Source organism: Balaenoptera borealis, assembly GCF_965194805.1.
Source record: "Balaenoptera borealis genome assembly, chromosome: 3".
Taxonomy (NCBI): Eukaryota; Metazoa; Chordata; class Mammalia; order Artiodactyla; family Balaenopteridae; genus Balaenoptera; species Balaenoptera borealis.
The window spans coordinates 169762389-169778496 of record NC_138866.1 but is presented as its reverse complement, the minus strand read 5'-3'; the positions used below and the strand labels follow the sequence as shown (position 1 = coordinate 169778496).

The following is a 16108-nucleotide window of genomic DNA, read 5'->3' as shown; positions in this document are numbered from 1 at the left end:
GCAGCTGGACCTCCGGCTCAGCAGCGCCTCGCCAGGAGGAGCCGGCGGGCCCAGGGCGGCGTCGCCGGCTCCGCGCTCGCCCCGGGGGGCGCGGCTCCGGAGGGACGCGCACCTGGCTGCAGCAGCCACCCCTGGGAACGTGCGGGGCCGGGGCTCCGCGTGGGGGCAATATCAGGCCACTCGGAGGAGGCCCTGCACGTTCAGGCCTGTCTGCGAAGCCGGCCAGCGGAGGACAATGGGGCCAGTGGTTGGTCTCCAGAGGGGCGCCCGCCCCACCGCTGCCACCTCCTTCCTTCCTTTGCGTCCCGCTGCACCCACCCCGCCCCACTTCCAGCGCCCGCTCAGCCCCCGACAGCAAGAGGGAGCTGAGGTGGGGATCGCCTGGGGGAGGAAGGTGCAGCCCCAGGGAATCTTCTCCAGCAGAGGGGAGCTCTGCAACCCCCGGCTGCCACCACGTCCACCACCTACCGCCCCCATCACGCACTCCCTCAGGTTATCCCGGCAGCAGGGAAGGAGGCGGAGCCGGGGAGGACACAGCCCGGGCTGCCAGCTCCTGGGCGAGGTATCCGCGGAAGGTTTGCTCTAACACCAGAGCGCTCTCTGGGCGCGTCCGCGGAGTCAGGACCACTCCCTGCCAGCCGCTCAGGTGAAGCAAGCGGTAAATCCTTAAGATAACTAACCCCCAGACCCTACCACCCTACTCATCCAGCCAACATTCTTCTGCCCATTTGAGACGCCCAAGTTTAGTCGAAATGCAATTGCAACAACTTTGCCAAGGGCATAGGTAGGGAGGGAGTGGGTTGACAACGGGGTGCCAGAGAGGTCTTCAGCTGGGCACAAAAGCAAGAAGCGAAAGTGCATCTTACCATTGACTTGGTTTCCAGGCTTCCCTTCAGCGAACTGAAACCGGTCCATTAAAAAGTGGCAAAGTAACACAACTCCTGCAGCAGCCAGGTCGGCCCTCGGGAACCTCGCCATGCCGCTGCCGCGACCTCCCTCCCCTTCCCCGCCAGTACTTCTCCGGCACCCTGTGCCCGGGGCTCCCGCTGGGAACGGGGACAACGGGGCCGAACACTGCAGACTGGTCTCGGCGGGATGCAGAGGCCTTTGTAAATTTCTCTGGGACTTCACACCCGGGAACCGGGAAGAGGAAGAAGGGAGCGCGAGGGGAGCGCGGTCCTCTCCGGACCTCCAGGTCTCTCTTCACAACTTGCCACGACACTCGCAGCCCTCACCCCAGACACACAACAACTGCGGAGACGAAAGGCCACTTGAGCTGGGGCTGGCAAACTCTCCGTTTCGCACAAGCAGCGCCACCCCGGTGCCCGCAGACGGTGACTTCCGAGCCCCCGCGACGCGCTCCACTGGGTTCAAAACAGATCTAATTCCTCAGCCAGCGCGGGTGCCTGTCCAAATCCAAGAGGGCTGTCGGTTCGGAAGGAACTTTCCCCAGTCCTAGGGTGGCCCCCGCGGAAGGTCTGGGTTTGCGGGAAGGGTGTCACTGTGGGATGGCGAAACCCCTCCGACAAGTTTTTCTTCTTTTCTTCGCCCCGACGCTGGGCGCGCGTCCGTGCTCGCAGCCGCAGGGATGAGCAGCCCCAGAGCTGAGCCCTGGGAAGGCTCGGGCTGCAGCAGTCTGAGGTCCGAAGGCAGGAAAAATGTATTGGGGAAAAAAGAGAGAGAAAGAGGAAGAAGAAAGAAATGGGGAGGGAAAAGTCAGGCTGAAACCTATCGGGAGAGGGTTCCTCCTGGCTAAGGAGGAGGTGGCCCCAAGCCCCGCCGAGCCCCGGAGTTTGGTGGCGGAGGAGGCGCCGCCGCCGCCGCCGCCGCCGCGCTCCCCCGCACTCCAGCTCCACACTTTGGGGAGGGAAGGCAGCTCGCAATTTGCCAGATCTGCCGCTGCATCCTCCCCCCCCCCCCCCGCTTCCCTCCCCCTTGCTCCTCCAGGCTTCTCCCACCTTCCTCCCCGAAACCGGCAGCTAGCACCGACCTGTCCAATGGCTGCACTTTCCTCGGGGCTGGCAGAGGAGTCGCCGAGAGATTAAACCGGGGGGGCAAGGCAAGGGGGAGTGAGAGGGCGACTCCAGCCCGGCGTGCCCCCCGGCAGCCGGCGGCCTGGCGCGCCGGGAGAGGAGGCGAGAAAGCCGAGCTAGGAGGGGCGCGCCGGACGGCACCTCTGCGCTGCCCGGGCGCCATCCCCGCACCCGGCTCGCACCCCTGGCGGTCGGGCCAGCGGTGCCCGCACACCCACCTGGCCCTGGGCCGCCTTCGCTCCCGCCTGCGGGGAATCGCGGCCCAGCAGCCGACCCTGCGGGCGCTCGCCGCCGGTGGGGTCTTCCTGGGCGCTACAGGGTTAATTACAGTTCGCCATTCCCGGGAGGGCGTGTGCGGCGGCGGCTGGGGTGTGAAGAATGCAAACCTGAGCCCGTATTCGCTTACTGACCCTGCGGAGCCCCTTCGGACCCCCGGCCCGCCGGGCGGGTGGAGGAAGGTGGCGCGCGGCAGCTTGGACCCGCCGCTGCGGCTTTGTAAAGTGTCAGCGGGAGCGAAAGCGAGAGTTTAAAGAAACAGGAGGCCCACTGAATTTCCTACGGGGGCTTTAACAGGCTTTCGCTGGCTGATTTGTTTTTGTTTTTTCAGCTCGCGGAAGTGCTTCAGCGTTAACCCTTTCCAGCCCTTTCAGAAAGTTTACACCTTATTTCGCAGAGTTAACCTTATTTTAAAGGGGTAAATACAAAGAAAGGAAGGAAAGCAGTATATTGGTTAAAAAAGTACAGATTCTAGAACCAGACTGGGCTAGAATTCCACCTCCCCCACTAAATAGCTATATGGCTTTGAGCAATATTCTTTTTAGTGCCTCAGTTCCCCATCCATCAGGGGAGAATTGTAGTTATGCCCTTATAAGATTGTTGTATTGGATTAAATGAGTTAACACTGAATAATTAAAGAATTGAGAACAGTGCCTGGCACAAAGTACATGACTTTGTGCTTCTTAAATTAAAGAGAGGGAAAGGAAGAGAGAGGGTGTCCTAAATCAAATGGAGAATTTGCTTCAGTGTTCTAAGAGCAAAAGGTCCTGTTAGTCTATTCTTGTCCAGTCTTTTCCATGCTCTAAAAAATGTATGGGTGCCATCAATACCACCTTAATTTTGTCTCAGTACCCACTGGAAGTGGATCCAGATAAACTACTCTTGCCAATTTGATGCCGAAAGAATGCCTTTCTCATGGTTCCTTAGCTGGTGAGCAGAAGAGAAACAGGAAGTGTAGCATGTTTTCCTCAATCCAGTACTCAGTTTTCTATTTATTTTGGAATATGTAAACTCGTCATGGATACACACTCTTTAATGCTACTTCCTCTCTCCTGAGCTTTCTCCCAACCAGGTGATTTCCCCCTCCTCACCTTACTTAGAAAACCTGGTTCTTTTACTTATGCTCAACCAAGAGTTAAGTTCTATGTAACATTACATACAAAGTTGAGTGCCTGAGATACTTATTTAACAGTAAGTTGGAAAAATGAATCTTCCTATCAAAATCTTATTGTCATTTAATTAACGTCGATTTTTTTTGTCTGTATCCCTACTGACCTCACTTACTTCACGAATCCTTGCAGAAAGCTTCCTAAAACGTTCAGTACAGCTCCATTTCCCATTTATATGCAAAATTATGGGGACCCGGGAGGAGCCATTTCAAGAAAGCAACTCTTCTTTAGTCTGGAATATTTCCCTCCCCTTTCACAGTAGAAAAACGGGTGTTTCCTGTTTCTCTGAGAAGAAACAAGTCCCTGCCTCTCCCTGGTATCATTTTCTTTCTTTTCTCCTTTATTATTATATGTGCAAATTAGCAGTGTTTAGTTTCTTGTTTGTTGTCAGCAATGCTTTGCCCTCCTGATTGAAGCTTTATACCTTAACTGGAAATTTGACGCCAAAAATCGAAAGGGAGTCAAGTGGTAATTCAGAGTAAGTCTGAAGAGGCTTTTATGTGTTTTGTCTATCTCACTGGTCCTGTTTCATTTTACTCATATCTTAATCTTATTCTGAAGAGCTGTCCACATAGAAAATACTTTAGTATGGGAGAAGACGCAGGTAAGCATAAATCAATCATGCATGATGATTTAGTGCTCAGAACTAAGTAAGAAAGAACAACATCAAAATAAAGTTAGGCTTTGGTACATTGCCTTAAATGTCAACCAATAATTATTTGTAAAAAAAATTATTTTCCCTTTACATTATAGCAAGTAACAACTAAAATGTATATAGGATGGTATGTTCAGAGTGGAATGGAAAGTTTATTACTCATATAAAATCCTGGCTAATTAAAAGTAGTATACTTTGTGGCCTAAATGATCTAAGTTTGCCATATATGTTTCACCACAGAATAATCTATTTCACTTTCATGGAGAGAAATTAAGATATCTCTGTGGAAAAAGTTTCATCTTCCATCTGACTAAAGAGAAGAGTTATAAAGAGTGAGCTTTGTTTCTATTTACTATAGTTGTAAGAACTGAATTGCTGGGGGTTTTTTGTTTGTTTTTTACTCACTGGCTTAATTTTAGCTAACCTCTCGAGGAACAAATGAATCAGGAATCACAAAGGAGCAGCACTTGAGTTCCTTGTCCATGACAAAGGTCTGGAATTCACTGAACACCCTCCTTTAAGATCTTAAGATTTTATATCAGAATCATTCTCACCAACAGAGAACTTTGGGCTGACATTAGCACCTGAGCTAAAGTCTGCACAGATTTCCAACCTGTTCGCAACCCCTTATCTACACCAACCTTCAAAGCCATTTCTACACATTCCAAGTGCAATACTATCTGCATAAAGGTAATTACAATTACCCATCTCATCCCACCTCCAATTCTATCATCTCTCCCAAATTGAAACTTGGCTAACAGGATACTCAAGAAATCATCAAGCTCGTTTTGAAAAAACTGAGATGTAATACAGGCTGTGGAGTACTTAGTATTTATTGTAATCTATTATTATTTTAGGAGATAGTTTTTGTCCATTTTAATAGAATTTGTTAAAACTTTCTATAATTGCTGTCAAGTAAAGGGAAATTGCTAGTAGTGGACTGCTTTTATTCAGTCCTAATCTAATATTATGACCTTTCCTCTAGGTCTAAGGCATTTCCTCTTTCTCCTCATTTAATAGGGCTAATTTTTTTTACCTCTGGTACTCAATTACAAGATTCATTCCTTCATCTTGGCTGACTTTCAGAATCAACCAAGATTTCATTATCCTATTGATGGATATTTCAGCTTTTTGCTCTTTCATAATCTTAAGTAAAAATTTTATGAATAGAGTGTTTTGAATGAAATAAGCATTTTAAAAAATTACATAACAGCTAATATCACTCTTTGTTTACAGGGACATTTAGCATGCAAGAATACTTAATGCCTTTTATCCTCATATCAATAGTACATTTACTATTTAGATGAAATTAAAATATAATTATATTTGCCTCTTTCATAATGAAATAACATATTGCATTAAAATGGCATACATGTTTATACTGTCTTCTTTCTGAATCTTAATAAGCTGAAGTTTTTTTGACCAGTAAATAGCAAAGTGCAAAAAATGTGCAGCTCAAAATAGTAAAATCAAATTATTAAAATGGAATTGTACACTCCTGTATGATCAGGCCACTCAGTATGCTATTCTCTTGCTCTTCGTACATCCCCGCTCAACCGGTCCCTGCTTCACCTACTCACGTGAACAGTGCTTGCCCCCTGCCGCAGCTAGTGATTGTTCTAATCCTTTGGCTCCACCTGCTAGTTTATTAAAGGGAAACATCTGCCCTCATGATGGTTGTTAACCTGAGGGGCTGTAAGGGACATGCGCCAGCTGGTTTCCCTGGTAACTGATGAGCCAACCTGACATCAATTCCCCCTATAAATGGTAGCCTCCTTCTTCCCCAAGCAGTAAAGATGGCTGTTGTGGCTTGTCTGCTGTACGTGTGGGGCATTGCACCAGGACCCTTATTTCAGACAGGTAAGATCCCCTATCCAATATTACTGATCTCTGTCACTGTCTCAAGGCTCTTTCTTCAGTGTCCAGGCTGTGCAACTACAATACAAGGCTTGCAGGCCTGCAGAGTGCAGCACAACAGTTGGTGAACAAGTCAGGACACCAGGGAAACTCCCATGAGCACTGAGATGTTGGGAAATAAGAACAGGGAATGGACACTTGTGGAGTTAAGCCTGGGGTGGCTGTCCACTAGCACGTGGGGCCCCAAAGTTGTGAGAGGCAATCCCGAGGCGGCCGTCCACTAGCGTGGGCGTGCCCCTGGCAGCTGTCGACCATGAGAGAGATCGTTCTCTTCCATTTATGTTGATAATAGCCTGTTAACCTCAGAGTCTCTTTCAAGTTTAAGAGTAGCAGCCCCGTGCTCATGGTTCATCTTGACTGCACAGGGATGGCTGGTGAATACAGACAGAACGCAAGGACCTGGATTATCTACAAAATACAGGCATACCCCTGACCCACCGCCCCTAAACAATTACAGACACAGGCTTTAGGGATAATAACTCAGGAACAGACTTGTGAATTAGACATGGCCAGTTACCCAGGTTTCGCTGGGGCCTGTGACAATGGCAAAATGATAAGACTACCCTTTTTTGGTCATAGCTATGGCAATGGTCAGAGCAACGATACAGTGTGAGCGAACAACAGCTATATGCAGTCTACAATGCATTACAACAGGTGGAAGACATAAAAGGCCTATGTAAGTCATCGAGCAATGCAAAAACCCACTATTCAGGGTCTAGAAGAGCTGTGCACGACATACAGGACTCCCATCGACATTGATAGTGACCAAGGAACCCACTTTACCCACCACAAAGTGCAGGAATGGGCCTCTAAAAATGACATATGCTGGCATTTCCACCTGCCCTACAACTCCACTGCTGCTGGGCTAACTGAAAGGATGAAAGGACTACTTAAACAACAATTGAGATGTGAAATCTATAACCGAACATTCCAGGAGCAATCATCCCAGTGCCTACGCCACGTTAACCCAGAGACAACTAGTCAACACCATCCAAGTTCAACTGTTGACCACCAAAGGACCGCTGCCGATTGATTATAGGTCAGGACAATGACTCACTTTTGCCCTTGCCACAGAATCTACCCACCGAGAAACACATTATAAAATGGCCCTGGGACTGGCAAGTAAGTCCTCAATAGTTTGGGTTTGCTGCCCTGTGTGGGGAATAGAATTACAAAAGGGACTTACAGATCTCACCTGTCTTCCACCCGGCCCCGCCTAAGACTACTAAGGTAATTAATCCGGGCCCCATAATGGAGAAAAGCACCATTATTTTAACCTGTGGTCTGTTACTCCGCCTCTCCAGTATTTGACATCAACTGTGCGGACTGAGTGTGGACGGGTGGTGTGGTACTGCAGGCCGCGACAAAAGCTACAGGTAGGTGTGGTATTATCTCAGAATGCTGTTACTGCTTGTATTTTGCTTAATGGTCATGATCCCTGTATTGTGCCTGTTAAATACCTTACATTTCATCTCTCATCTAAGTGGAGGGAATCTGTTCGTGGGCTAGGTAACAACGATGGCCTCACTGCCAAATGAATTTGATTGCAGGGTCTATGGCAACATGTCGTTGTCGTCCTCCTGTGGACGTCCATGAATAATTGAGCCAATAAGTGACTGGCCCCAAAGTTTGCCCACCGCTTAGACTCTGTATTGTCTCTGTGGTACTTGGTTGCAGTACGCCTCTGCACACCTGACCTAGGTATACTGGGGAAGGGGGTGGACCAAGATGGTAAAGGTGGTGTGGGGTATGTAGGGTGGAGTGTATGGCCAGGCCACTCAAGATGGCTGCTCTCCTGCTTTTTCTACATCCCCTCGTCCACCGGTCCCTACTTCACCTGCATCCTACTTATACGAACTTGCTTGCCCTCTCCCCCAGCTAGTGATTGTTCTAATCCTTAGGCCAGAACGGCGCCGCCTGCTCATTTATTAAAGAGAAACATCTGCCCTTGTGACGTTCATTAACCTGAGGGGCTGTAAAAGACGTGCCCACGCTGCTGGTTTCCCTGGTAACTGATGAACAAACCTGATGTCAATTCCCCCTATAAATGGTAGCCTCCTCCTTCCCCGAGTAGTGAAGATGGCTGCCCTGTCCCGTCTGCTGTACACGGTGAGGTGTTGCTCCAGGACCCTTTGTTTCAGACCTGTAAGACCCCCTATCCAATATCGTTCTCTGTTGCCATTTTCAGGCTCCTTCAGTCTTGGGTCTGGGCAACTACAAGGTACACAGGCCTGCAGGGTGCAGCCTAGCAACACCTAAAAAGTGTAAGGGCATTAATAAATGAAACATATTAAGGAATATGCTGCACAATACCTAATATGGAACACTCAGAAAAGTTCTGAAAATGCTGATTGTTGTGGACATTGTCAACCGAGATTTTTCTGAACTGATTAAAAAATGTCTGAACCACAGGAAATACGTTTTGCAGAAGTTGTGCTTCTGCAGAGCCCCTAGTGGAGGCTATTATTCCTAGCACAGATCATGGGCCTTGTGTTAACTGCTGAAGTGCTCTGCACCACATGCCACCACATGACTAATATTCAACCCTGATGGCTTCTACTGCATTTCCTTTCCTCACCTTGCATTCATCTTGTTTTCTTTTTTCTCTTTTTCATCTTCACCATATGAATTTTTTATTGATTTATAATTGACATAGCTCTAGACTCACTTGTTTAAAGCGTACAATTCAGTGGATTTTAGTATACCCATAGGACCATCTAATTCCAGAACCATTTTCATCACCCCAAAAAACCTCATGCCCATTAGCAGTTACTCCCCAGTCCCCTCCCCCACAGACTCTGGCAACCACTAATCTACTTTCTGTCTCTATGGATTTGCCTATTCTGGATCCCTCACATGAAAAGAATCATATGACATGTGACTTTGGGTCTGACTTCTTTCATTTACCATGTTTTCAAGGTTCATCCATGCTGTAGCATATATCAGTACTGTATTCCTTTTTATTGCCAAATAATAGTCCATTGAATGGATATACTACATTTTATATATTCAGCAGTTGATGGACATTTGAGCTGTTCCCACGTTGGGGCTATTATGAATAATGATGCTATGAACATCATGTACAACTTGCACAATATATGTGGATACATGGATGATACAGTGACTCTATTTAACTCTGTGAGGAAATGACAAACTGTCTTCCATAATGGCTACACCTTTTTTACATTCTCGGCAATGTATGAGGGGCCCAATTTCTTCTCATCTTCACTAACATTTGTTATTTCCCATTAAAAAAAAATTATAGCTATCCTGGTTGGTGTGAAGTAGTATCACATTGTGGTTTTGATTTATATTTCCCTACTGACTATTGATACTGAACATCTTTTCAGGTGCTTACGGGGCATTTGTGTATCTTCTCTGGAGAACTGCCTATCCAAACCCTTTGCTCCTTTTTAACTGGGTTGTTTTTTTCATTATTGAGATGTAAATGTTCATATATTCTGAACCCTAGCTCTTGTCAGATATATGAATTGCTAACATTTTCTCCCATTGTATGGATTGCCTTTTTACTTTCTTGATAGTCTTTTCATGCACATCTTTTAAAAATTCTGATTAAATACAATTTAAATATATTTCTTTGTTTCTGCTTTAGGCACCATATATAAGAAACCCGTGCCTAATTTAAGGTCACAAAGATTTACACCCCTGTTTTCTTCTAAGAGTTTTATAGTTTTAGCTCTTAAATTTTTTTAGATTTCCGATTCATCTTGTTTAAATATTTGTATTCAGTGTGAGGAAGGGGACCAAAATTATTCTTTTGTATGTGGATATACAGTTGTCTCAGCCATTTTGGACAAAATTATTTTCTCATTGAATGAACTTCGCATCATTGTTGAAAATCAATTGGCCATAGACTGGTTTATATCTGGACCCTTAATTCTATCACATTGATCTATATGTGTATCTTAGTGCCAGCAGCAAGCTATTTTGGTTACTGGGCAAAAATAGTAGTTGGAATTTTGATAGGGATTAAATTTACTCTGTAGATTAACTTGGAGACTTCTGCCATCTTAACAATAAGAAATCTTGAAAATCTTGCAATCCATTTAAATGCAATGTCTTTCCATTTATCTAGGTCTTTAATTTCTTTCAAAATGGTAGTTTTCAGTGTACTATCCTTGTACTACTTTCGTTACATATATTCCTAAGTGTTTTTTATGCTATTATAAATGGAATTTTTAAATTTCACTTCTAAATTGTTCATGGCTAGCATATTAATTTGCTATGGCTGCCAAAACAATACCACATGCTGAGTAGCTTAAACAACATAAATTTTCTCAGTTTTGGAACTGATCAAAGTGTCAGCAGGTTTGGTTTCTTCTGAGGCCTCTCTCCTTGGTTTGCGGATAGCTGCCTTCTCTAAGTGCCCTCACATAATCTTGGCTCTGTGCGAGTGCCTCCCTGAAGTCTCTCTTTCTTTATGTCCAAATTTTCTCTTATTAAGGACACCAGTCAGATTGGATTAGTGCCTACACTAACAGCCTCATTTTAATATATCCTCTTTAAAGAACTGATCTCCAAATAACAGTAACATTCTGAGGTACTATGTATTAGGGCTTCACCATATGAATTTGGAGGGCATACAATTCAGCCAGTAACAACTGGTATAGAGAAACACAAATGATTTTTTGCTTATTAGTCATGTATTCTGCAACCTTGCTGAACTCATTAATGCTAATAGTTTCTTAATATGTATGGATTCTATAGTTTTTTATGTGTAAGATCATGTTATCTGCAAATATAGTTCAACATCTTTCTTTTGAATATGACTGGACTTTTTTTTTTTTTTTTGCCTGATTACCCTGACTAGAACCTCCAGTACAATGTTGAATAGAAGTGTTGAGAATGGATGTCTTGTCTTGTTCTTAGAGGGAAAGCTTTAGTTCTTTCATCATTAAGTGTAATGTTAGCTGTCGGTTTATCGTTGATGCCCTTTATCAGGTTGAGCAAGGTACCTTCTGTTGCTGGCTTGAGTGTTTTTTTTATCATGAAGGGATGTTGGGTCAAGTTCCTTTTTCTACATCTACCAATATGAGTGTGCATTTGTTCCCTTTATTCTATTGGTATAGTATATTGATGAACAAACCTTGTAGTCATGATATAAATTCCACTTGGTAATGGGATATACTCCTTTTACTAAGCTTCTGAATTCAATTTTCTAATATTTTTGGAGAATTATAGCAACCATACTGCTAAGAGATACTGATCTGTATTTCTTGTGATATTGTCTTTTGTCTAATTTTCGTATCGGGATAAAACTATCTTCATTAAGTTAGGAAGTATTCCCTCTTCTATTTTTTTTGAACAGTTTGACGAATTCGTACTTAAACATTTGGTAGAACTCGCCAATGAAGCCATTTGGATCTGGGTTATTCTTTGTGGAAAGCTATCTTGATCACTAATTAGTGTTTTTACTTTTTATTAGACTGTTCAGATTTCATTTTTTAGTCTGTTTTGGTATTTTGTATCTTGTTCACAATGTATCAATTCATTACCTAATTTGTTGGCATACAATTGGTCATAATAACCCCCTAAACTTGTTTTTCATTTGTGTAAGTTTGGTAGTAATGTCTACTTTCATTCCTGATAGTAGTAACTAGAGTCTTCAGCTCTTGATGCTGTGCCACGGGTCTGTGTCTTTTTATGGTTTGATTACTATAGCTTTGTAATGTAATTTGAAATCAGGACGTGTGATGCTTCCTGCTTAAGAAGAAATTGCTTTGGTTATCTGGGATCTTTTGTGGTTCCATATGAATCTTAGGATTGTAAACCATCTAACTGACTGTCTTAAGATAATTTAGATAATCATATGTTTTTTTCTTTCATTCTACTAATGTGGTGTATTGCATTTATTGACTTTCATGTGGTAACTATCCTTGACTTCCAGGGATCAGTCTCACTTGATCATGGTGTATAATCCTTTAAATGTGTTGAATTCAGTTTGCTAATACTTTGAGTATTTTTGCAACTATATTCATCTGAGATATTGGTCTGTAGTTTTTTATTTTTTATTGTTTTGTACTATTCTTATCTGGCTTTTGTATCAGAGTAGGGCTACCCTCTTAAAATAGTTTGGGAGTGTTTTCTCCTACTGTATTCAATTTTTTTTTTTTTTGAGAATAATTGCTGTTTAATTCTTTAAATGTTCAGTAGAAATCACCTGTGAAACTATCTGATTATAGACTTTTTTTGGTCGTGAGGTTTTTGATGAATGATACAATCTGTTGGTCTGTTCAGATTTTGTTCAAGATTCAAACTTGGTAGGCTGTATGTTTCTAGAAATTTATCCATTTCTTCTAGACTGTCTAATTTGTTGGTATACAATTACTCATAGTTGTCTCTTACAACTTGCTGTATTTCTGTGGTAGCCAATGCAATGTCTCCCTTTTGACTTACAAAACTGAGTCCTCTTTTTCTTGGTAAGTCATCTAAAAGTCTGTTTTCAAAAAAGTCTTCTTAGTTTCATTGATTTATTTTCCTATTTTTCTATTTACTTCATTTATTTTTGCTCTGATCTTTGTTATTTCCTTCCTTTATACTAACTGGACTTTGTTCTTCTGGTTCCTTGAGGTGTAAAGTTGGGTAGTTTATTTTAGATCTCTCTTGTTAATAGAGCCTTTATCTTTATAAACTTCCTTCTTAGAACTGCTTCTCCCGCATCCCATAAATTTTGGTGTATTGTGTTTCCATTTTCGTTTCAAGATATATTTTGGTTTCTCTTTTGACTACTTCTTTGATCCATTGGTTAGTCAAGAGTGTGTTAATTTCCACATTTTGTTAATTTTCCAGTTGTCCTCCTATTACTGATTCATACCACTGTGTTCAGAAAAAGATTTCAGTATTTTAAAATTTACTGAGAATTGTTTGGTGAACCCCTCTAGTAAATTATTCAAGTGGTTATTATACTTTTCAACTCCAGAATTTTTATTTGGTTCCTTTTTATAATTTCTGTTTCCTAATCGACATTTTCTATTTGAGATACCATTTTCATAATTCATAAAAACTCATTTGGGCATACTTTCCTTTAGCTCTTTTGAACATTACTTAAAACAGCTGATTTAAAGTTTTGTTTTCATCTAATGAAAACATCTGCACTTCCTCAGATTGTTTCTATTGATTGCTTTTCCCCATGCGTGGGCTATTCTTTTCTGTTTCTTGGCAAACTTCTTTTTTTGCAAACTGAACATTTCGAATAATGTGACAACTCCGTAAATCAGATGATATCCTCTACCCAGGGTTTGTTGTTGCTGTTTTCTATAGCCACTGCTGTTTGTTTAGTGATTTTCCTGTACTAATGTGAAATCTGTATTCTTTGTCACATGTGGCCACTTAAGTCTCTACTTGGTTGGCCTCGCAGTTGCTGATCAGGTTTCCTTAAAGGACTGGAACCAAATTTTCTGTCTTTGCTGAGGGGCTTGTGTGTACTTTGTATGCTTTCAACATTCAGCCAGATTAATTTTCAGCTACACTGTAAGTTCCCACTTTCTGCTTACCATGGCCTTATGGTCAGCCAAAGATGAGGCACTGTAGTCTTCTAAGGTCTTTCCTCAGCAGGCACATAGCTCTACACATGCATGTGGCCTTCTAGATTCCCTGCAATATATGTCTGAGTCTTTGAGAGCCACTATAGGCATCTCATTCTTCAGGTTTTCCTTAAGATGTTTGGTTAATCTGTGTTCCCCAATAGTTATCAATCTCCCCAGGCAGCTGCAAAGATAAAGCACTTGACTAATTGTTTTCACTGCAATGTAAGGAAGAAGGCTTTTAGTATAGGGTGTGTTCCAAGTCAGCCTTGAAAGTGGGTCTTCCAGGGACCCTTCAGACAGGTAAAATAATGACCATACTTTGGAAATAAGGCTTTGAAAGAGATCCAGTTCTACTTGCTCACTGCTGTAGATGCCGTGCTGCACCGGGAATGCAGAATGTTACCTATTACAGCTACCACTGAGCTGGAGAGCAGCATAGGGCTAGAACATGATAAAATGCCCAAAAGCTCACTGTTCTTGAGAGTCAACCATTTTTCTTGCATTAATACTCCTTGGGTTGCTGCACGCCTTTGGTTAATTTCCAGAATTCTGAAAAGATTCTTCTGATAATTTTGCCAATTGCTTTTATGGAAGAACAAATGTTCAGAGGTCCTTCCTCTACTATTTTTGCTGACATCCACCCCTGCTTTTTTAAAAACAGTCTGAAAACTTTGGGGATTAGGAGGGTAATAAATCTGAAAGAATTAGAGAATCACAGGAAGAAAAATATGTAAAGTTTAAAATATCTAATTTAATTCTTTGAAAATGTAGAAGAGAATAGTATAACATTTGTATGTTTTAAGAAGTTTAAGAGACTTACAAAATACACTGGATCTCTCACTTTTAATACACTTCACTTCTAAAAATTTAACATGTCAGCATAAAATATTCATATCTTTCAACTCATTAAGCTCATGAAGCCTGCTCCTACCTAAAACAGCTTTGTCATCTATTCCTCAGTTCCCCTTTGCATAATTTTTAACTAACGAGTTATTCACTTTTAATCTTTAAAATAGAAATAAACAACGTACATGGAAGTTGACTTGAGTTGTTAGGAATCTCAGCATATAATTTGACTGAACTTATTTTCTCACTTGTCTTTTTCTGAAGTTCTTTGTAAACAAATCTGTTTCAACTGATTCATGTCTGTTCAGTCTTAACAAGTAAACAGAAGAATGAAGTATAATATTCTGAACATTTCTTAAAAGTAGAATTTTCCTTAAATGTCTTTATATGCAAATGTTGACTAAAATAAGTCATTAAAATGATCAATTACATTAGATAACAGCTATTTTATTGCTAATTGATATTGATCTTAGCCCACTATTTTGTGCTTCTCAACATCCTTTCTAGCTCGATTTCACCGTGTCCCCGAAGTGACACTAGGATCCCAAATGGACTCCCAAATGTTTCAAGCTCTCTAACCTCCTTTTGTAAAAAACTGTGGTATAATGTATATAAAATTTTTCCATCTTAACCATTTTTAGGTATACAAATCATTGGCATTAAGTATACTCACATTCTTGTGCAGCCAACATGACTATCCATATTCAGAACTTTTTCATCAAAAACTAGAACTCTGTATCTTTAAAATTCCCCATTTTTCCTTCTCCACCCTCACTACTACCCCAGCCCCTGATGACTACTATTCTACTTTCTTTCTGAATTTGACTATTGTAGGTATCTCATAAGTAGAATCATACAATATTCGTCCTTGTATCTGACTTATTTCACTTAGCATAATGTCTTGAAGGTTTATGCATATTATATGTATCAGAATTTGATTCCTTTTTAAGGCTGAATAATAACTATCAACATAACTTATATCACACTTATTTATCCATTTGTCCACTGACAGACATTTGGAATTATTTCAACAAGGACAATAATAATCCATATGAACAAAGAAGAACTGAATAGGAAAAAATTTCAGCAAGTGAAAATTAAATATAAATCTCTTAGAATACATGCATGTAGTATGCCACATTTACATGACTAGTATGTAGATAAAATTGAGTTTTTCATCCGTTTACCTGGACATGGATAAAATACCAAATGCTGCATGAAATTTAACTTTTACCTGATTTTTTTTCATGTTAATATACTGTATAAAAATCTCTATTCACAACATTAAGATTCATTAAACATAACACATACCGAAAGTTGTAAGGAATACTTGATAATATGTCCTTTATGGCACTGATTTTTATGGCACTGGTTGTTTGCAATAAGCATGTTTTGTATCCTGTTAGTCTACTTTTAGCCTTTATTCTAACCTAGGCTTCACTGTCACTTGTTTCAGAATTTCCCTGGAGATCTGGCTTCCCCGTTAAGGTCTCCTTTGCTTCCTTAAATATTACTTTTTTTTTTCTAACTAGAAATTGTATTTTCATTTCTAGTTTCTTTTTTCTTCTCCGATAAGAAAATACCATATAGTGAATCAACTCTAAACACATTACTGGTAGGAGGAAAAATTAATAACACAATTACAGATAATGTACTATTTAAATT

The 16108-nt window shown here is 41.9% G+C and overlaps 1 protein-coding gene and 1 long non-coding RNA gene across 19 annotated transcripts in view; one reads left to right on the top strand and one right to left on the bottom strand.

Moving 5' to 3' along the window:
* The window catches only part of PLXDC2 (plexin domain containing 2), a 421308-nt gene extending 418727 nt beyond the window's left edge, over positions 1–2581 (bottom strand). For 2 of the 6 annotated variants that reach the window (XM_082385513.1, XM_082385514.1), the window contains exon 1: positions 867–1873. In XM_082385513.1, coding sequence (XP_082241639.1) covers positions 867–978 — 112 coding nt within the window. In that variant the 5' untranslated portion in view covers positions 979–1873. Of the gene's footprint in view, positions 1–866; positions 1874–1990; positions 2207–2251; positions 2413–2443 lie in introns of those variants that run through there. The other 4 variants (XM_082385510.1, XM_082385512.1, XM_082385511.1 and 1 more) reach the window with 4 other exon arrangements.
* Positions 2582–2801: 220 nt separating this feature from the next.
* Positions 2802–16108, top strand: part of LOC309625703 — a 70795-nt gene continuing 57488 nt past the window's right edge. For 6 of the 13 annotated variants that reach the window (XR_014242661.1, XR_014242662.1, XR_014242663.1 and 3 more), the window contains exons 1-2: positions 2802–5993; positions 6416–7426. This is a non-coding gene — a long non-coding RNA (uncharacterized lncRNA). The remainder of the gene's footprint in view (positions 5994–6415; positions 7427–16108) is intronic. The other 7 variants (XR_014242664.1, XR_014242665.1, XR_014242666.1 and 4 more) reach the window with 7 other exon arrangements.